Source organism: Phocoena phocoena, chromosome 15 (assembly GCF_963924675.1).
Source record: "Phocoena phocoena chromosome 15, mPhoPho1.1, whole genome shotgun sequence".
Lineage (NCBI taxonomy): Eukaryota > Metazoa > Chordata > Mammalia > Artiodactyla > Phocoenidae > Phocoena > Phocoena phocoena.
In genome coordinates, this window is record NC_089233.1 from 6040887 (window position 1) to 6062201 (window position 21315).

The 21315-nt window shown below is 51.5% G+C and overlaps 2 protein-coding genes across 2 annotated transcripts; one reads left to right on the forward strand and one right to left on the reverse strand.

Annotated features, from left to right (window-relative positions):
• Positions 1–1332: 1332 nt before the first annotated feature.
• PDAP1 (PDGFA associated protein 1) lies at positions 1333–11125 on the reverse strand. The gene is made up of 6 exons (XM_065893528.1): positions 11113–11125; positions 7578–7669; positions 6080–6190; positions 3649–3770; positions 2548–2699; positions 1333–1391 (listed from the first exon to the last, which is right to left on the reverse strand). Exons 1-6 carry the CDS (start codon positions 11123–11125, stop codon positions 1333–1335), a joined length of 549 nt encoding a protein of 182 aa, XP_065749600.1.
• Positions 11126–13191: 2066 nt separating this feature from the next.
• On the forward strand, positions 13192–21253 carry BUD31 (BUD31 homolog). Its single transcript, XM_065893141.1, has 4 exons — positions 13192–13309; positions 18279–18401; positions 19329–19495; positions 21012–21253. Exons 1-4 carry the CDS (start codon positions 13216–13218, stop codon positions 21060–21062), a joined length of 435 nt encoding a protein of 144 aa, XP_065749213.1. The 5' UTR covers positions 13192–13215; the 3' UTR covers positions 21063–21253.
• The last annotated feature ends 62 nt before the right edge of the window (positions 21254–21315 follow it).

A 21315-nucleotide genomic window follows, 5' to 3' on the forward strand; every position in this document is an offset into this window, starting at 1 on the left:
GCCCACTGTTCTAGGGCCTGTCCCTCAGGATAGTCTCCTCGGTGAGAGGAGACCCACTGATTCTTTTTTAAATCAGGAGATAAAAATTCTCAGTCCCCAGAGACAGCTCAGGCTACACAGCTCCCCTTAGTCTTCACTGAGTCCCTCCCTGCCTGGCGCCCATTCGCCTCTCAGGACCGCGCAGAGGGCACTGCTGTTTAGGAGGCAGTGCCCCTCCTGGAGGGGTGCAGAAGCAGAACAGGCGCCCACGTGACTGTGCTAAGCCTCGGCTTCCCCACTGCCATCCCACCACGAACAAGGTAATGCCTAGCAGTCATGCTGGGTGTTGGGTCCCTTACTCCCAGCCCTGAAATCCTGAGGCTGTCACCACCAGGGGGCACCAGGAGGACAGGACGCTATGTACTGTGCACAGGTCCCTGGCCCCTCCGGCCTAAGGTCCCCGGCCCCTCCGGCCTAAGGTCCCCGCTTGATTAAAGGAGGGGAGGGGGCTGGCTCCTGTATCCTGAAGTCTCTCCCAGCTCGGATGCCCGGGGTCCAGTCCCTGTACCCGGATTGGTGCCACCCGAACCCTGGGGTGGGCCTGCCTGAGAGTGACACCTTGTCCTGCTGGGTGAAAACAGCCCAGGCATGGGGGCCCAGAGACAGATCACAGAACCAGAATTACGATAATGTCAAGTTTAATTTGCCAAATATACAAGTTGGACTTGTGGAGCATGTTTTGCCTGGGGGCTACACAGTAAACAGGTTTCTTGAAATGATCCATGGGCAGGGTTAAGAATGGGCCCGGGCCCTGGCCAGAGTCGGGGGTAGGGAGTAGGGTGGGAAGGTCAGGAGCGAAGCCTCAGTCAGAGGGGACTGACTGGGGATGAGCCATGACCCTCAGAGACCCAGGGCCCTGGCTCCCAGGCGACAGCCCCCCAATTGGGCGCCGGGGCAGCACAGACGGGGGCCGTCCATCACAAACCTGTCAGCAGCTACTGCGGCTCAACCGCCCCCTGCCCCGCAATCGACCAGACAAACGGAAGCTCTTCTTACCCCACCTCCCAGGCACCCCCCCTCCCACAAGGGTTCTGAATTCTAAAAACAGCCAAAACATTCAAATGGTTACATATGAAATGCTGTCCTGCATCTTTCTGTCTCAAAGATAGCAGCTGCCCCTCCCCCCACCCACCATCCCCCCAAACGATTTCTGTGCCAAGATGAAGAGGAGCCGTGGGGGGCTCCTTGCCGCGAGGGGCTGCTGCAGTGGCGCCGGGGCACAGGGTGGGTGAGACACGGCAGAGGTCCTGGCAGCACGGCCCAGTTCCCTGCTATCTCCTCCCACAGGCCGTGCTACTTATTCAGGGAGAGCGACTGCATTCGTTTTCCTGACAAAGCGGCATCATCTTTTGCTGAGGAGCAGGAAGGGAGGAGTTACAAGACAACACCACCCCTCCACACACGCAGCCCGCACATCCCCGAACCATATACAACTGTAGGTCTGAAAGGCCTCAGACAACATTTTGTGCAACTGGTTCAGCTGGCAGAGGAGGAAGCGACCCAAGGAGAAGGGCCCGGACTGACGCCCTCCCCTGGAAGCCACCGGACCCACGTGTCCATTCTCGTGGAGTCTGGGTGGCTGCCCCCTCCACAAAAGCCCACCAACACACAATCTACTGAGCAAATGGAAACTCTTCTTAGCCCACCCCCCAGGCAGAGCCCTGTAATTCCAACCTCTCCCCGTGGATTCTGAAGCCTGCAATCAGCAACATTCAAATAGTTACACATTAAAAAAAAAAAAAAAAAAAAAGTTACACATGAGGTCCTTTCCTGCTTGAGGTCTGTGAAAGGAGCTACTAGTGGGAAGCTGAGATTACTGGGTATCTCCAATGTGGTGACAATGCCCTAGGGCAACTGATTTCCCATCTCTAGGCCTAGAAAGCAGAACAGCAAGATCCCAACACACTCATGGCCCCCCACATATGGAGAGAGGAGTGCATGAGGCCAGAAGGTCATGAGTCAAATGCTCCTTTAAAGCAGACCGGTTCCCCACAGCCAACCTGGCCTGGAAGAATCCCTACCACCTTTGGCCCCACTGGAAGGCAGGGGGGAAGAGGGACACCTGGGCCAGATATCATCTGTGACATCCAGCTGAAATACGAAATGCTGACATATGAAGAGCTACCCCAGGCAGCTCTCCAGGCTACACAAGACACCAGAGGCCTTAGGGGAACCTTCTAGCCTCTAAGGTAGGTGCATCCTGAGGCCTCAGATGCTGTGGACAGTGCTCTGCTGAGATTCAAACTCACATCTGACTCCGCTGCTGCTGGACTCTCCTAGCATCCTGGGAGGTGGCGGGCAGGAACACCCACCTCCATCTGACAGTGAGAAAGGCAGGCAGACAGGCACGCACGTGCACATACACCCACACCACCCTCCCCCCACAAACGGTAGGCCTCTACCGAACAGTCTGACCTCATACCACTTCACGACAAGTACACTGAAGTGCAGGGCTTGGTGGCCTGTCCAGAACCAGTCAGGCTGCCACACCAGCGGCTCAAGACTTACCTTTCCTCTCTTCTTCTTTCTTCCTGGCAGCCTCCTCCCGCTGTTTCCGGATGATCGCCAGCCGGGCAAGGTCAGCCTTGGCTTGCTCCGTCTTCCCCGCTAAATGCATTTTCATGTAACGCTCTTTTGCTTTCTGCTTCTCGATTTCTTCTCTGTTTGGGTAAAATGGTGTCACAGGGGCCATCTTCCCCACCATTAGCAGCTGAGCTGGATGTGGGAGCCAGAATAAAGCCCAAGCACTCAGGCCTGGGCCCTAGCTCCGTGTGCCCCCTCCTTGATGACGCTCAGCAAACAAGCCAGCAGTGGCTGTCACTCTGCAACCTCAGAGGGGGTTTCACTGGTGAGAAAGAAGCTGCTGGAAGGGGAGACTCTTCAGCAGCCTCCAATCACACCCCAAGCTTGTGGGCCTTCCCTACAGGGTTTTCAGAGACCCCCCTCAGCTGTCACGGAGTCAGCACAGCAAGGTGGATTTAAATCGAGCAACCCAGTCAGGAGAGAAATCAGGGTGGCTTTTCCTAGTAGCTTTCAACCTCCTATAAGGCCCTTGATGTCACCTGGTGGCCGTGAAAAGTCAGGGAACAACTTGTTAAAGACCAGCTGTGTGCAGGGCACTGTAGCACTTGGTGTGATCCTTGCACAGCCTGTGAGCGAGCTCTCTGCAGCTCCATTTTCACCTGGGACTCAGAGAGGACTGGGGCAGCTGGTGGACCTCCCTGCACAGTGCTGGACGGCATGGGTCCCCAGTCCCCTCCCAATCCCTATGGCCACAACATCAGGGATGGATGCAGGCCAAGAAGGGTCAGATCAGGCTGGATAAGGGAGGTATCCCTGGAGTGGGGTGCCCTGGAGGAAGGGGCTACAGCATAATTTCTGTTTTTCCTGCTATGCTTCCACTGGGGGAAAAAAATTCTGTTTTCTGCTTTGTTTTGTGGGGGAGAAGCTTCTATAGGGCCTTTGGGAGAATGAGATGACAGAGAAATAAATACCGGAGCCAGAGCGCCCACCAGCCACTGGGGACCTCAAGAGCCCAGGAAGCAAGGGCAGAGGAGCTGGGGGCCTCAGCCCCTGGCCCAAGTCACAAGGCTCAGAAGCAGAGGTTACCTTTCTCTCCTTGAAAGTTCCTTGGGCCCATCCAGGTCCAGCTGTGTGACCTTTTTGGTTGTCTGTGCCACCCGGTTGGGGTTCTCAATGTCAATGAGCCCTTCTACACCTTTGCGCTTTTGCTAAGATAGGACAAGAAGCCGGCTGTCAGAGAAGTTTGGCCTGCAGAGCCCCTGAAGGCTACTCCCCATCTCCACATCCTCCTGGACTAGGACAAACTCCCGCTCCACCCCCAGGCCACGTGACTCCTGGCCCAGCCTCACGGTGGGAACAGTGCTCGGGTGTCTTCACCACCTGGGGAGATGCAGGGAGAGCAAGTGCGGGTGACCAGAGCCCATCCTGTGCCCAGTCCCGGCCACCAGGGATCATTATCCTAGTTTCACAGGCAGAGGCCAACTCACAAGCTCTCAGCACAGAGAGTTACTCCCTCACTTCGAGCTCAGCCTCTGAAAGCAGTTTTCCATGGAACGCCATGCCTGACTGCAACAAGCCATGCTGGATCCCCACAGCAGGGTGGGCCAATCCCTAGCCATCCGGGTGACGGCAGGGAAATGGGACTTGGGAACGAGTCACACAGTCTACAGGTTTGGGGAGGCGGCACAAGAACCTGGAGCTCGCACCTCCCACCTGCCCTGGGGAAGTTCAGAAAGAAGTGAGAGCACAAGTGCTAGACGTAACAGGTTCGATCAAAGTTTCAGGCCCTGTGAACCCAGGTTTTCTCTTTAAGAGACCAGGGAGACAGCTTCCAAACACCAGTTAATCTGAGCACTGCACGGAGCTCCAGGGACCTCTACCCAATCGGCTACACATATACACCTCCACCCAGATACCTGACATCATAAATTTAACTTGTCTGAAACAGAACTGGAGACTCAGCCCTCACCCACCCCGTTCCTCCCAATCCTAAGGACAACCTTGTTTTTCTTTCCCTCAGCAAACCCCAATGAGTCTACCTCTAAGACATGGCTTGAATCTGCCCACTCCTCTCCACTGCCATTGCCACCAGCCTAACGCAGCCACAATTTCTCATCTGGATACCTGCTGCCGTCTCCTGGCTTCCACCCTCAACACCTTACAACTCACTCTCGGCAGAGGAGCCAAAACAATCTTTTTTTTTTTTGCTGTACGCGGGCCTCTCACTGTTGTGGCCTCTCCCGTTGCGGAGCACAGGCTCCGTATGCGCAGGCTCAGCGGCCATGGCTCACGGGCCCAGCCGCTCCGCGGCATGTGGGATCTTCCTGGACCGGGGCACGAACCTGTGTCCCCTGCATCGGCAGGCGGACTCTCAACCACTGCGCCACCAGGGAAGCCCCAAAACAATCTTTTAAAAGCAAATCTGGGGGATTCCCTGGTGGCGCAGTGGTTAAGCATCCGCCTGCCAATGCAGGGGACAGGGGTTCGAGCCCTGGTCTGGGAAGATCCCACATGCCACAGAGCAACTAAGCCCGTGCGCCACAACTACTGAGCCTGTGCTCTAGAGCCTGTGAGCCACAACTACTGAGGCTGCGTGCTGCAACTACTGGAGCCCGTGCACCTAGAGCCCATGCTCCGCAACAAGAGAAGCCACCGCAATGAAAAGCCCGCACACCGCAACGAACAGTAGCCCCCACTCGCCGCAACTAGAGAAGCCCACATGTAGCAACGAAGACCCAACACGGCCAAAAATAAATAAATAAATAAAATCTATTAAAAAAAGAAAAAAGCGGGCTCCCCTGGTGGCGCAGTGGTTGAGAGTCCGCCTGCCGATGCAGGGGACACAGGCTCGTGCCCCGGTCCAGGAAGATCCCACATGCTGCGGAGCGGCTGGGCCCGTGAGCCATGGCCGCTGAGCCTGCGCGTCCGGAGCCTGTGCTCCGCAACGGGAGAGGCCACAACAGTGAGAGGCCCGCGTACTGGGAAAAAAAAAAGCAAATCTGGTCATCTCTGTCTCCTACTTCAAGGCCTCTGCCAGCTGCCCACTACCTACCACAATGAAACCAAAACCCTTCAAGAGCTGCACAGGAGCTGCCCTTGCCAACCTTTCCTCCTTCATTCCTCACCACTCCACTTTGTACCAACCAAGTCACAGCCCCACTAGCCTCTCTGTTCCTTGAACTTGCCCAGGTTGTTCCCAGGGCCTTTGCCCTTGCTAACCTGGCTGCCTCGACTACTCCGAACAACAGTTTTCACACAGCTGGCTCCACGTTGCTTTTCAGATCTCAGTTTAAAAGTCACCTCCGCACACACTACTCCAAGTACCCTCGATCACGGTCTGTCTTATTCATAATACTTCTGGCTGCTTGAAATCATACTGTTCGTTCATTCCTTATCGTCTGTATCTCCCTATTACAATGTAAACCCTTAAGAGCAAGGACTCTGCATGTACTACTGGGACGGGTAATGTTTGCTGAATGGATGAGTCTAGGTCCCAGGCCCCCCTCAGACTCAGTACCTGGTAATCATCTTCTTCATCCTCGCTCTCATCTGAGTCTAGGGATTTTTTCTCCTTTTTGGGGTCACCTGCAGCGCCATCTCCACCTTCTTCTCCTTGTTCCTCTTCTTCCTGTTTCAGAAATGGACAATGTGAGGTATCAAAAATGCAAAACAAACCCCCAAGACTGTGATCCAGCCGCCACCACCCCCAGACTGTGGACCTTGAGAAATCAGGCCCCCAGAAGGCTGGGGCCAAGTACGATTAGAGTCCCACTCTGCCATGCTGGCCTCCAGTGGGGGACCTGTGTCAGAGGCAGCCTCTCCACTAGGCTCCACAGCCTGGAAGCCAATTCCAGTCCAACCACCACCTTGTACAGCCATAAAAGGCCCTGCTCCTCTTCTCAGCCCAGGTACCTCAGACAACCAGGGTGAGCAGCTCGTCTCCTAGGGTCCAAAGGACATGGCTGTGGGGCTGGAAAGCACAGGCCTGCTCAGCTTCCCTCCCGCTCTCCCTGCTGCCACGTGGAGCTGCCAAACTGTCCTTGCTGTCCTGGGCAAGGCCCCCTGCTTTCCACTCTCAGTCAGTGGCGGGCCAGCCACTCCAACCTGCCCACACAGAGGCCCGGCTGTGCCAGCTTCCCATGACAACACCCCGACAGGACACTTCCCTCTACCTTTCTTGCCTCCCAGCCAAAAACATCCCTTACAAAAACCATACGACCTTTGCCCCTTAGCACCTGCTCGCACACTCTCCAAGGTCCTGGTCAGCCTCTGGTTCCTCCACCAGGCCCTCCCCACCACCCCACGCCACCCCACGCCCCTCTGATGGGCATGAAGTGTCAGTCTCCCTGACACTTCACAGCCGTGCCCCTCATCCAGCCTGACTGTGCTCCCTTTGGCCCTTAGCCAGGTGAGGATCTAATGGTGTGGTAGGGACATGGACACCAACGATGGAAACACGTTCTGTTTCCTGACAGTGGGCTGGAAAAAGGACTGGGGGAACAGAATAGAGGGACTGCCTAAGCTTCGACCGGAGGGGGAAGGGTGGGAGTCACGGAGGAGGGGATGCTGAGCAAGGTCTGAAGGAACGAATGGCACTCTGCCTGCTGGGGGTGTGGGAAGGCAGGGGCATCATGTCACAGCAGGGCTGGCAGCAGTCCTGCATGGCTGGAGCACACCAGTAGGGGTGCCGAGAGCCCGAGCTGCAGACGGGCAGAGCTGGGCGACGGAGAGAGGAACAGGAGCAGGAACACAGGACCACAAACAGAGACCCACCAAGGCACCCGCTGCTGAGTGGACAAAGTTCTAACTGATCCAGTCAGAGGCTGGCTCTCCTCCTGACTCTCAGCGGTTGCTCTGGGACTCCCATCTGCTACCTGCTGCCGGTCCCCTCCAATCGAACCTCAGGTGTTAGCTGCTTCTTGAGAATGGGTGGTCCTTGCCTAGCCTCTCCGGGTGCCAAAAGCGCAGGGTGCCGCCCTGGGCTACTGGAGTGGCCCGGACAGGCACGTACTCACCCTGGCCTTCTGCTTTTCAGCCTGGAGCTGTGCGTCGATCTCCTCGGGGCTCGTGTACTGCCTTGCCCGGCCTTTGTGGCCTCCCTTTCTCCCTGCACAAGGATTGGCAGTTTAAGAAGGTGGGAGGGAAGCAGCTTCCTTGATTGCCCTGGGCCCCAGGCTGTGTGCTGCTTGAGGTGCTCTCAGCAGAGGCTGCAGACCTCAGGTACCCCTCACCAAGCACCACCCAAACCTGTACCCTTATGTGTTCAAAGGGACAAAAAAGGAAACACACAATCACCTGATGCGGTCCCAAACCATGTACTGGATGCAGGCTCCCACAAATAAGACCTGAGGGGAGGATCTGGGGGAGGGTGCACCACATGGAGTGACTGGCTAAATCCCCTGGTCCCTTTATCCAAACACAGCGGACTCAGATGTAATCATGAAGAACATGTAACACTCGCCCCTGCTGTCACAACAGTGCTCTTTACTTGCAATGTTCTGTCATAGCTATGGGCTCATTTCATCCCCAGATTAAACCTATGGCACAAATCACGGCTGGTCCCACTTTATAGACAAAGGAGACTTGAGAGTAAAGCAGAGTGGGGAAGAGCACAAATGTTGGGGTCCAATCCTTGACTTCAAATCTCAGCTCTACCACTTAATACCTCTGTGACTTTGGGCAGGTACTTAACCTCTCAGAGTCTCAGCTTCTTCGTCTGTGTCCCTACCACATAGGGTTGTTGTGAAGATGGATTTGTTAACATATGTAAAGATGTTGGCACAGTGCCCGGCACTGGACAAGCACCACAAAAATGTCTGCTATGACTGGTACTCTTCTAATATAGCACCTGGTGTGGAAAAAAAACAAAGCCACTGGTCACACCGGCGATTTACTACAGGTGTCAGGGAATATAATAAGATACCTCACGCTCACCTAAGTCATATGTATGGTAGAAAGAGAAAACTTAAAACCTAGAAAGGAAAACTTTCTCGTGCTTGGACTAAGAAACACAACTGGCAAACAAAGTTATTTAAAGTTGAAAATAAAACTGACTACCTTCTAAGAGTAAAAAATGTGACTAGCAATTAAAGCTCATCACAGATAATCAGTTTTACAGTCTGACCCTCTTGAGCCAAGACACTAGACTGACCCCTGCTAAAGCCATCAGCCAGTTTTACAGAAGGGTGGCACCCCCTCAGCTGGTCCTGGAGAACGCTGGGGTGGCTGTGGCCTGGATCCATTTCCACCTCTCCTGGAAGCTGCAGCCCACCAGGTATCTCGTGACTCTCTCACTGAGAGCAGAGAATCTGTAATTAGGCAGCCAGAGCTGCTCTGGACTCCAGAGCCAGTAGCAGAGATACTGGCCTCCCATGATTTCCTAAACAGCAGCTGCAGAGCCATAACTGGGCTGCTGCAGACCACACCACTCATTTTTAATGACTACCCAGGGTCCCCAGGGGTGTCTCAGTCTATGTTCATCAAAGTCCTACTGTGAGAGATCAAGTTTGCCATCCAAAAAGCCAACATCTTTTCTTGCCCTCTTAACACTCTAAGTAACAGAAACAACTCAAAATTGACTACTATAGGTTCTCATCCCCCACGCTTGGCTATGCGATAATGATCTTAGCTTGGTCTACAGTAACTCTTATCAGAAGCTTTCCATGCCTTTAAAAGTGCTTCACAAGGGGCTTCCCTGGTGGCGCAGTGGTTAAGAATCCACCTGCCAATGCAGGGCACACGGGTTCGAGCCCTGGTCCAGGAAGATCCCACATACTGCAGAGCAATTAAGCCCGTGCACCACAATTACTGAGCCTGTGCGCTACAACTACTGAAGCCCGCGTGCCTAGAGCCCGTGCTCCGCAACAAGAGAAGCCACTGCAATGAGAAGCCCGTGCACCGCAACGAAGAGTAGCCCCCGCTCGCTGCAACTAGAGAAAGCTCGCGTGCAGCAACGAAGACCCAACCGAGCCAAAAATAAATTAAAAAAAAAAAAAGCGTCACAGGTTTCATAACAGAAACAAGAGTTGGTCCTTGGCTCTTGGAGAATTTTATACTGTTACTTACATCTTCATGTTCTCTCTCTCTCCCTTTTAAAAATATTTATTTATTTATTTGGCCGCGCTGGGTCTTTAGTTTCGGCATGTGGGATCTAGTTCCCTGACCAGGGATCGAACCGACCCCCTGCATTGGGAGCGCAGAGTCTCAGCCACTGGACCCAGGGAAGTCCCTTCATGTTCTCTTTTACTTTTCAAGCAAATTAACACAAGCAAGAAATGTAAACCTTATCTGCCCATAAAGCTTTCACAAGCCAAAAAGCCAAGTCGTTTAAACAAGAATCCATCTTTAGGATTTTCTAATTGTAACCTCCAACCTTGGCTCAAAGCATCTATTAAGTAGGACTCTTAGAACCAGAATTCTGGAGCCAGAAGGTACCCTTAGTATCCCTCCTTCTGCAGAACAGGAGACTGGGGAACACAGAGGGGACAAGGCTTTTCCTACCACAGAATAAACCAATAGAGACCTAAGTTTAAAGAGATTCAGCTCTGTAAACCCTGTGGGCTGACGCATCTTAACCAACGTAACACACGAGCAACCAATATCAACTGAACATCTGTTCTGCGCCAGGAGCCTGCCAGGCACGGCGAGTGCTCTAGTTTTACGATCCCGACCGAACTCTCCAAGCTAAGGGTTATTTCCAGATGGGGAAAACAAGCTGGATGAAGTTAAAGAGCTTGTTCAAGGCCATAAGGTTAGACAGTGACACAGCTGGGCTTCGGGTCGAGCACTATTGACCTTAAGGGGGAAGCAGATAGAGGATGGTCTACAACGTACTGGGAAGCCATGGATCCTTTATGCTCCTGGCCAAGGAACTGGCAAAGTCTAACGACTAACAGTAGTTAATTATTACTGGGCACTTAGCGACTATCCAGCACCGCGATGCACTCTCCACGTGGGTTACCTAGTTAAAACCTCGCGTCAGTATTGTGAGGCAGGTACAATCACAACCCCACCTGCAAGTGAGAAAATTAAGACTCGGGGAGGTTAAGCGACTGGCTGAAAGGCACACATCGAGCCGCTCGAATAGGGCAGTCAAAACTAGGTCGGCCAGGCTGAAGAGCATCAAGTTAGGTCGCAAGAGGCAGGCCTGGCTCGCCCAGAACCCAGGAAGACGCACGTTTTACGCGCGAGGCAGGCGGGTCCGGCACTGGCGCGCGAATGCGGTGACTCAGTCCCCGGCGAGCCTGAAAGTGGGAGGAAACTTCAGACCCCCCAGGCCAGGAGAAGGGCGCCCTAGATAGGCCTTCCGGATCGCCAAGGACCCAGAGCCTCAGAGTCTCCTCAGACCCCCGAGGGAGTGGCTCGAGGCCACTACGCTCTTCAGTTTCCCCAGCGGGACAATTGGGCTTCGAGGCCCAGGCCTGGCCCTCAGCCCGAGCAGACGTCCTCCCTCTGTGCCGCTCTCCGAGGCGCCCGCGGGCTGAGTGGACAACAGGAGCCGGACTCGGGCTGCTCCTCGAGGCCCGCGGGCCACACGCGCCCGCCTCTCACCTCCTTTAGGCATCGCGGCTCCGGCGGCTGCAGCGGCGGCGCCTCTAACTGACACCGGAACCGGAAATACTTCGGGCTCGACTTCTTCCGCCCGGCCAGTTCCCCCTCCGACCCCGTCCCCACTCAGCCAGCCGACGCCGCCGACGCCGCCGCCGCCGCCGCCGCTAGGACCGGGTACCTCAGTGAGGCAGGACTGTCCCACGCACCGCCTGAGCCCAGGCTCACACGCGCGCTGCTGGGCAACAGAGCCCCCAGCCCCCGCTCCGGGGGAAGCGCGTAAGCCTGCCAGTCACCCCCCGGGAAGTGAGGGCAAAGGGCGACAGTGGCTCTGGAATTCTGTACAGGCAGAGCTGCGGACACCAAAGATAACGCAATTTCTGCGCTAGGTGGGGCGGGGCTCCGCGAGGACCTCATCCTGAAGGGATAACTTGGGAAGCGGAGGCAGGCGGTACAGAAGGGGCGTCCGACGGCTACGGAGGACGTGGTGAGTGTTTCTCGTCTGTTTTCGAGTACCTTGGTGACTGCTGGGGCCAGGGATCGGAGGTCTGCATTGGCTCAGAAGGGCGATCTGAACAGCTAAACTGGGACGTGTTCGGGCCTCTGGACCGGGAGGTCGAAGTGAGTTCCAGAGAGGAGGCGGTGCTTTGCTCGTTCGGCCGAAGGGATGAGAGATTTGGGGGGTTCCCTTGCTTCTAGGCTTTTTTCCCCCTTTATTTTCCATGCTGTTTTTTCTCCGCCTGGAACTTTTTTTGTCTAAATATTGCGTGTTCTCGTAAGCCCCGTTCAGATGCAGTCGTCTCTCTGAGCCTTTCCTACAACCCAGGCTGTAACGTCTTCCCTCCCTCCGAACGCCTTTCCGCTCGCCGCCTCTTCCGAGCGCTACCACCTCTCTTATACGGCCCCGCACCTCTTCTCCTTGATCTGGTTACTTCTTAACTGTTACCTCCCCTGGGACGCCTCCTGTGACTCCCCGGCTGGGCCAGGCCCTCGAATCTCCCTGGGTCTTAGTAGAGTGGTCATTCCCGTGTCTTTGTCCTCCCAGCCCTTGCGCGTTGGGACAGGGACCAGATTCCATCCGTCTCTAGCTTCATAGCAGGGTAGACAAGTGCAAAGACCGCTGATTTGGGAGTCAGGAGCCCCCGATTAGAGTCGGACTCTTCCAGTTCCCAGCTGTGTGCGACCCTGAGTTTACCTCCTGTAGTTTGATCTTCATCTGTAAGGTTGTTACGGAGAATTCATGAAAGGGAGGGGCGGGGCTTCATCAACTTGTCAGGCCCCCTACAGCGGGGAGGAACTCAATGAACTTGGAACAGAGGAGTCTGCTATGCTTAAAGATGAGATCATTAACCTGAGTTCTGTTTGCCACCTAGGAAATGCTGTGCGGTTTGAAAAATGACTTGCTATGTAGATTTGCACTGGTCTGTCGTTGGGCTTTACATGACTTTCCTTTATGTAGTATGTTTGTTGGGTTTAAGAGACTTTGCCCATCCGGCTAATACACTGTCCTCGTCTTATAGACAAGATTGAGGACCAGAGAGAGAAGGTGACCTCTCCAAAGTCACAGCTGGCCAAGAACCTAAGCCTGTAACTGAAGAGACCAGAAATCTTTCTTTCTGCTACATACACTCTTGGGAAACAGACCCTAAGGTACTTTGGTTTCACACTGTCTTTATCCTTTTTAAACACTCATCTTCTTCGCTTTCCCAGCCATAGTCTTCCTCACACTGTATTGTAATTCCCTTTTCACTTTGTATTTCCTTGCTAGAATATCACCTTCTCAGGGACAGTGTGTGTCCTATTCTTTGTTCTATGTTCTCAGTACAGGGACAGGCTCATAGTTGATGTCAGTTAATGATAACAGCAAAAATCTAGTAAGCACACATTAAATGCCAGGCATGTTACATATAATTATAATTAATCTTCACAATGGCCCCATAAGTAGATTCTATTATCCCCCCTTTACAGATGAGGAAACAGATTTAGGGACATGAGTGTGCACCAGAGTTGTGGCTTGTGAAGTCTTTTGGGGATCTGAGGCTCAGAAACCAATTCTTTTAATTTTTTTCCCCACAGATCCTTGCAGATTATCTTCTGGGGAAAAAAATGCCTAAAGTCAAAAGAAGCCGGAAAGCTCCCCCAGATGGCTGGGAGTTGATCGAGCCAACATTGGATGAATTAGATCAAAAGATGAGAGAAGGTGAGTCTAGGAGTTCCTGTCTGAGTGGGCTGTGTCCAAGGGTCACAGGCTTACATGCTTCAAGGGGCCAGGCTAAATGCAAGGATAAATGAGAAGAGACAGGCTGTACCACTGTGGCCTCCTGACACTGACATGTTTTGTTTGCTTATTAACTGATAGGAATACTATAAATGCCAGAAAGTAAGATAATACAAATGAAAAGATCCTCAAAAATGTTTTTGAATATAAGAGCTTTAGGGAGTATAGATCAAGTAGTCTACCTATAATTATTTGCTGTGTTGGTTAGAGGTATATTTAAAATCATACAAAATATATTTACTTGGGAAATCCTGTTCTTTTTCACTTCCAAATTTTCTGAAACATTTTTATTCAGATTTTTCTTGTGAGTCTCTGTTTTCATCATCACTTTGTTTTTGCATCATCTACCAGTTTTCCAGAATGCACCATCTTCACTTCCCTCTAAATGTTGTGTAATCCTGCGCTTTGTGAGTCAGTGTAGTGTGCAGTTTTGGGAAATTTTATCTGAAGCCACAAGCATCTGTCGGCCCTATCACAGTATAACCACTTACTGAATTGCTTTTTGTGTGTGTGTGTGTGGTACACGGGCCTCTCACTGCTGTGGCCTCTCCCGTTGCGGAGCACAGGCTTCCGGACACGGAGGCTTAGCGGCCATGGCCCACGGGCCTAGCCGCTCCGCAGCATGTGGGATCCTCCCGGACCGGGGCACCAACCCGTGTCCCCCGCATTGGCAGGCAGACTCTCAACCACTGCACCACCAGGGAAGCCCCTGAATTGCTTTTTAAAGCGATCTTTTTTTTTTTTTTTAAGGTTTTTGCTAATTAATCTAACCTTTGTTATTATGAAGCCATACCTCTAGCAATAAGTAGTAAGTGAGTGTTAAGTTACTTTGCTTCCTTCGAAGCTGACTGTATCAGGTAACTTCTATTAAATACCCAGAACTTGCAGTAATCAGGTCATTTTGGGCTGAGAGATTTCTTCCCCAAACAGATCTTTATTCAACATAAAGGAACTTAGAGATTACTGTAATAGAAGAGATTTTTGTGAGTCCTTGCAAATAAACCTACTTCCTCTTTTTAAGGGGTGACTTTTTGGAGGGAGAGCATTTAGATGTATGTGATATTCTTTACCGTCAAAAGAAGTATTCCTTCTCTTGTTTTTATTTAAGCATATAGTTCTTCTCTGCTTTCCCATTTTTGATACATAGGTTTTAAGACCTAGTTTCATGTTGCTCTCCTTTCCACTATAAAGAAAACAGAGTGGATGGCAGGTGGTACCAGAGCTGGCTTTAGTGTTGGGAACAATAGGGAGCTCTGGGGGTGGGGAGAAGCTGCTACTCACCCAGGGCCATTTACCATGTGGGATGCAGCCTCAGCTTTGCCAGATTTGCTGAGTGTTTTTCTTTTTCCAAGATAAGCAGAAATTCAGCTTTTCTGTGTGAAGTCTTCTAATTTAAAATTCAAACTTAAAAAAAAAAGTGTCTGTGGGAGGAGCCAAACAAAGCCAGCCTTCAGGCTGGTGGAGGCTGCCAGCCTCCAGTTTGTAGCCTTCCGCACAAGTTTTGCCTGTGGGATCTGCGGCCGCACTCCTAGGCCATGGAGGAGCCTTGGGCCCATAAAGGCCCAAAGCCAGTGGCATTGCCAGGCCTGTCCTTCTGATCTGAGGGCCATTTACAGGACAACTCACACTTATTGAAGCAGTTGGTCCTCTTATCTTAGGAAGGAAAATTCCTGTTTTTTCCTAGTTTGTCCCTGTTATTTCCTAGCTCAGCACAACTGCCCAGCTCTTTGTATGTTTCTTAGCTTGCTACTCAAGTTTTTGTATAGCCACTGTTGCCCTTTAAGTCCCCAAACAAAAAGAGCCTGATCATAGGGACTATGGGGCAGAGATGGGGGAAGTTATGTGTGGCAGGGGTTTTTATGGGTGACTGAGAAATAAAGGCACTATCTCCATGGACTGTAACCAGAACTTATAAATAACTTTGCTTTTACAAGTACTTTAAACTAATTGAAATTTGAAGTTAATAGGCAGTTTGGGGCATTAGCAAAGAGGCAGAAACCTAAGTCTCATCTGTGCCACAGTGTCTCCTACCTCTAGCCTCTTTTCATACCCTCCTAGTGGAAGGACTTCACATTGCCCACTGAAAGCTGCCTTCTACTGTGTGCGAACCTGTACAAAATGATATCCAAGAATGTTCACATGAGCTTGTGAAAATGGGTCCAAAAAGAAATTTTTAAAATGTGGGTGATGCTACAATTAAAATGTTGAGAGATGACTCAAAAGCACAGGAAGGTTCCACGTCCAGGATGGCAGCCTGAGGAGCTCCATGGCTCCCACCCCCCCTTCCCTCAGTCATCCCATCTAGTCACTTGGCTTTCCAAAACACTCTCGACTCCGGTGAACAAATGTCTTCTCCAGTCTTGACTCAACACTAGAAGTTTCATTTTTTTTTTTTTTTTTTTTTTTAGAAGTTTCATTTTAAAATACTCCAGTTCCCCCAACTCCTAAAAGTAGGGAGAACCAGATAAAATACAAATAGCTGAATGTTAATTGTTGAAGCTGGGTGGAAGGTACTTGGGAGTTCAGTATACCGTTTTCTTTTGTGTATGTTTGAAGTTATCCTTATTGAAACCTTAGAGAATTCACGAATCTAAAATCTGTCTCCTTTTAGCCCCTCCACCCCACCACCTGGTCCAGGCTACCCTCACCTGTCACCTGGGTGCCTGCAGCAGCCTCCTGCTTCTGCTTGCCCTGCAGTCTTCTCCACGGGGCCGCCAGGGTGAGGGCTTTAGGTTGTACATCAGATCACATCATCATCTGCTCAGGACCCTGCGGTGGTTCATCCCCCCACCAGAGCAAAATCAAGTCCTTCTGTGGCCTTCCAGGTCAAGCACACTCTCCCCACACCCCTTGAACTCCGTCCCCTACCCCCCACCTCCCCCAGCCCACCAAGCCCCCAGCCACACTGCTGTCCCTTGACTCCCAGTTACAGTCCCACCTCAGGGCCTTTACATTGGTGTTGGCTCTGCCTTGTACACGTTTGCCCCTCTTCTCTTTTCTTTTTTTTAAAATTGAGATATAATTGACATACAATGTATTGTTTTAGGTGTACAACATGATTTTATATATGACTATATTGTGAAATTATTACAAGTTTTGTGAACACTCATCACCTCACATAGTTTTCTTATAAGAACTTTTAAGGTCTACTTTCATAGCAACTTTCAAATATACAATACAGTATCATTAACTTTATAGTCACCATGCTATAGATTCCTCAGGACTTATTTATAACTGGAAGTTTGTACCCTTTGACCACCTTCACCCATTTTACCCACCCCCCCAACCCACCTTGCACGTCTTGTTTCTCAAGGTCTCTGAGCGGATGTCTCCTTTGATGACTAGTATTAAGTGGCAGTCCCCCTCTTTCCCTGCTCGCCATCCCCTTCCTTGTTCCCTTCTTTTCTGTGGCCGTTACCACTTAACCACCAGGGGCTGATCTGCTTCCCTCTCAGATCATGGCTTTGTGGTTTCTGTGTCTTGTCCACTGCCGTATCTTGGGCACCTGGAGCATGGCCTCGCCCATAGCAGACACGCAGTGTTGCTGAGTCCTCAACACCTGCCTTTGACTTGGATCACAGAATCCTGTTTATTGAGCTGAATTACAAATTCTAGGTAATAGAACAGCCTCGGTGTTGGAGAAATGGAGGTATAGGTTTCTTAACCCTTCTCACCTTTCTCCTCTGCCCTAAAAACCAAGAAGAGGTGACAAAGATCAGCTTGTAATGCTAAGAGAAAGACTTGCCTTTTGGCAGGTGCAAGCTGCTACCTGATCCTACATGACTTGATGGAGCCATTATTTCCTGCAGGCTCGCCATGCTAAGAACTTTCAGACTTGTCTTTTTCTTTTTTCCCTAAACGATTTTGGTTGGGAAATGAAATTAGAGGTGCCTTAAAAGATTATTAAAATGCCCATCTGTAGGTCCGGAATTATCTTGAGAAATTATTATGCTGGAGAAATAGGTCTGGAAGGATAGAGACCCGGGTATTAACAGGTTGTCTTTGATTTTTTAAAACCTTTGCTTTCTAGTTTATCTAATTTAAAAGGCATTTTTAATTTAAAGCAATTAATGTTTAAGTCATGGGGCTTACCTTTTGCTTCATCTTTTAAAAAAAAACAGCCCTAATGAGCCATAAATCATTTGCTGTAAAAGTCAGCCTTTTAAAGTATTCAGTTAAGCAGCATTTAGTGTGTTCACAGTTAGGCAACCATCACCACAGTCAGTTTTACAGTACTTATCACCCTGCAGAGAAACCCCATCCCCTTTAGCGGGGGTCTCCCTCTCCATTTCCCGTGTCTCCCTGATCTAGGCAACCACTAATCTACTTCCTGTCTGTATAGACAAAGTCATACAATAGGTGGTCTGTGAGGACTGGTTTCTTTCACTGAGCATAATGTGTTCAAGAGTCATCCATGTTGTGGCATGTGTGAGTACTTCATTACTTTTTATAACTGAAAAATATTCCAGCACGTGGATAATTACATTTTAACCATTCATCAGCTGATGGACACTGGGGTGATTTCTACATTTTGGCTACCACAAACATTCATGTACAGGTTTTTGTGTGCAAGCGCATTTTCAGTTCTCTTGGGTATATACCTAGGAGTGGAACTGCTGGGTCATGTGGTTACTCTGTTTACCTTCCTGAGGAATTGCCAGACTGTTTTCCATAGCAGCTGCATCATGTTCCATTCCCACCAGCAGTGTGTAAGGATTCTGATTTCTCCACATCCTCACCAATATTTATTACTGTCTTGTCATTTTGATTATAGCCATCCTAGTGGGTACAAAGGATTTATTCTTTATCCCTACTTATTAAAAAAATAACAGTATATCCTATGCAGACTACCCTATCCCCCAAAAAACAAACACATGTGTTTTCTCTCCAGCTGAAACAGAACCTCACGAGGGAAAGAGGAAAGTGGAATCTCTGTGGCCCATCTTTAGGATCCATCACCAGAAAACCCGCTATATTTTTGACCTCTTCTACAAGCGGAAAGCCATAAGCAGAGGTAATTGGCCAAATTCTCTCTTGACCTTCCCAACTTGAGTAGCTTTCAGATTTATTTAATTCTTGAAACCTCACCAAGTGTCATGATGTTTCTTACCACCAAAAAAAGGAGAGGGGCCAGGCCAATATTGGCTACTTTTTTTTTTAAAATTTTTGGCTGCGTTGGGTGTTCGTTGCTGTGTGCGGGCTTTCTCTAGTTGTGGCGAGCGGGGGCTACTCTTTGTTGCTGTGTGCGGGCTTCTCATTGCAGTGGCTTCTCTTGTTACGGAGAATGGGCTCTAGGTGCGCAGGCTTCAGCAGTTGTGGCTCACGGGCTCTAGTAGTTCTGGCGCATGGGCTTAGCTGCTCCGCGGCATGTGGGATCTTCCCGGACCAGGGCTCGAACCTGTGTCCCCTGCACTGGCAGGCGGATTCTTAACTACTGTGCCACCAGGGAAGCCCCTGGTTAAATACTCTTTTTAAGGGTGGGTAGTGATGGGCCAGGGGTGGGGGGAACTTTGTTTTTTTTTTTTGTTTATATCTGAGAAGGTTTTTTTTTTTTTAAGATGTTGGGGGTAGGAGTTTATTAATTATTTTATTTTTACTGTGTTGGGTCTTAGTTTCTGTGCGAGGGCTATCTCTAGTTGTGGCAAGCGGGGGCCACTCTCCATCGCGGTGCATGGGCCTCTCACTATCGCGGCCTCTCTTGTTGCGGAGCACAGGCTCCAGATGCGCAGGCTCAGTAGTTGTGGCTCACGGGCTCTAGAGCGCAGGCTCAGTAGTTGTGGCTCACGGGCCTAGTTGCTCTGCAGCCTGTGGGATCCTCCCAGACCAGGGCTCAAACCCGTGTCCCCTGCATTAGCAGGCAGATTCTCAACCACTGCTACCAGGGAAGCCCGGGAGCTCTGTTATACGATGGTCTGATGCCCTTTCCCCATCTTTTTGACAGAACTGTATGAATACTGTATTAAAGAAGGCTATGCAGATAAAAACCTGATTGCAAAATGGAAAAAGCAGGGATATGAGAACCTATGCTGCCTGCGGTGCATTCAGACACGGGACACCAATTTTGGGACGAACTGCATTTGCCGGGTCCCCAAAAGCAAGTTGGAAGTGGTAATGTCTCCACCCCTGTCATGTCTGACGACTGGGTGGGATGTTACTGTCAGGATTCTGCCCTAGTTGACCACAAGGGGTTTTATGTTGTTCTGTTTTGTGGTTGGCCATCCCCCCAGCAGTGAGACCCTCTGGTCAGGAATCCATGCCAGGGAGTTTGGCAGTAATTATCTTACATCTGGGGGCCAGTCTCACCTCCTCCTTTGGGCAAGTTATTGGGTTCCTTTCCTCACTTAACCAAATGGGGGTGATGATACCCACCGGCCAGTCGGCAGGAGCTTGTCCCTTTCCCTCCAGTGCTTGCCCTTCAGCCGCCCTTTTTTCCAGGCCTCCTTTTCCTCCCAGGGACACTTCAATGTTAGCATCACCATGTCTCCTGCCAGAACTTCCTGGGCGGCTGGGGAACACGGCTGGGTGTGCAGTAGCTTGGCTCCACACACATACGCCTCTGAAGTGGAGCCGCAGGAAGCAGAGAAGGGTTGCTGGGCTGTTGGCCGTTAGCAGCCTTTGAGCGCGGCCCCTCGGCTGACCGCCATGGGCCCTGCTGGGAGGTCAGGCCAGATGTCTTCTTTCACGTGGTCCCTCGTCACAAGGTCCCTTCACACTGCAGCACTAGTTACAGCTTGTAGGGCTTCGGCTCAGCAGGCAGCTCTGTCCCCCTGAACCATCTGGAAGCTCAAGGACGGGCATGTGGAGCAGTGGAGAGCGAGCACGGGCTGGCTCCTGAGGGGCAGCTCTGCTGCTGGTCTCTGGTGGGGGCAGGAGGGGTGGCAGAGCAGCAGAAGCCCTGCTCCTCCAAGAGCCCCAGGGTTCCACGGTGATGTCTAGCTGGGGCTCCTGCCCCCGACCTGAGGCCAGAACAGAGCCTGCTTCAGATTTAGTTGGGTTTCACCATCAGATCTTGTTTCCTTAGACCAGAGTCTTGCTCCTCCAAAAAAGAAGAAAAAGGAAAATAAACACCATTGCCCTGGGGCCTTCTGTCTGCTGGGCGGGCTCCCCCGCCGGCCAGACACCAGGCCACACCTGGCCTGGGGGACAAGACCGTTCCGCTGCCACACAGATTCAAGTACACACTCTTCTTCTTCCCGAGCCCACAGTGGAAAGTTCCCCAGCCCAGAGGCGGCCCTGAGGCCTCTGGTGCTGAGCCCCCTGAGCGGTAGCAGACCCACCCCCAGCTCACTATAGGGTGTGTCCTGCGTGCTTCGCAGAATAACAAGAATCATTTACACAGACTTCTTTTTTTTTTTTCCTTTTTTGGGAGCAAGTGTGTACACTGAATTTGCATAAATTAAATCCACATAGAGAAGTAACTGCAGTGTCAACAGCAGCTGTTTCCATGTTCACAAGGGAACCGAATTTTCCCCATCCAGCACTGTCGCAGAGGGTTTCTGAGGAGTGTCCTATGGGGAGTGGATGTCCCGTGGCCACCCTTCCCACAGGAGAATTCCTGCGTGTGGGCGTGTGGGCATGTGGCCCGTGGCAGGGGCACGGGGTCTCAGCTGTCTTCTGTTTGCAGGGCCGGATCATCGAGTGCACGCACTGCGGCTGCCGGGGCTGCTCTGGCTGAGGCCGTCGGCCCCGACCCCTCTCCACCCTGGACTCTGGACTGCGCAGGTTCCTGCCTGTCACGCCACCCTTTCCTGGGAGCAGCTCTTCCTCAGAGCAGTTCCCCAGGCCCGAGTAGGAGCATGGTCTCTGCGTGTGAAGGCTTTGGTGTTCATCGGCTGTGATTTGTAGAAATAAAACTCTTAAACCTTTTGGGTCCTGCCTGCCTTCTCTCAGAGCCAGCAGTCTGTGGAACCCAGTGGGACAGCGCCAAG

Excerpts from the sequence above, each read along its gene's own strand:
- PDAP1 (XM_065893528.1), bottom strand. Across the intron at positions 6,191-7,577 it reads CTGAAAAGCAGAAGGCCAGG|GAAGAAGAGGAACAAGGAGA; the intron begins GTGAGTACGTGC and ends TTTCTGAAACAG. Across the intron at positions 3,771-6,079 it reads ATGAAGAAGATGATTACCAG|CAAAAGCGCAAAGGTGTAGA; the intron begins GTACTGAGTCTG and ends GTCCTATCTTAG.
- BUD31 (XM_065893141.1), top strand. The coding sequence starts at position 13,216 with ATGCCTAAAGTCAAAAGAAGCCGGAAAGCTCCCCCAGATGGCTGGGAG. Across the intron at positions 13,310-18,278 it reads AGATCAAAAGATGAGAGAAG|CTGAAACAGAACCTCACGAG; the intron begins GTGAGTCTAGGA and ends TTTTCTCTCCAG. Across the intron at positions 18,402-19,328 it reads GCGGAAAGCCATAAGCAGAG|AACTGTATGAATACTGTATT; the intron begins GTAATTGGCCAA and ends TCTTTTTGACAG.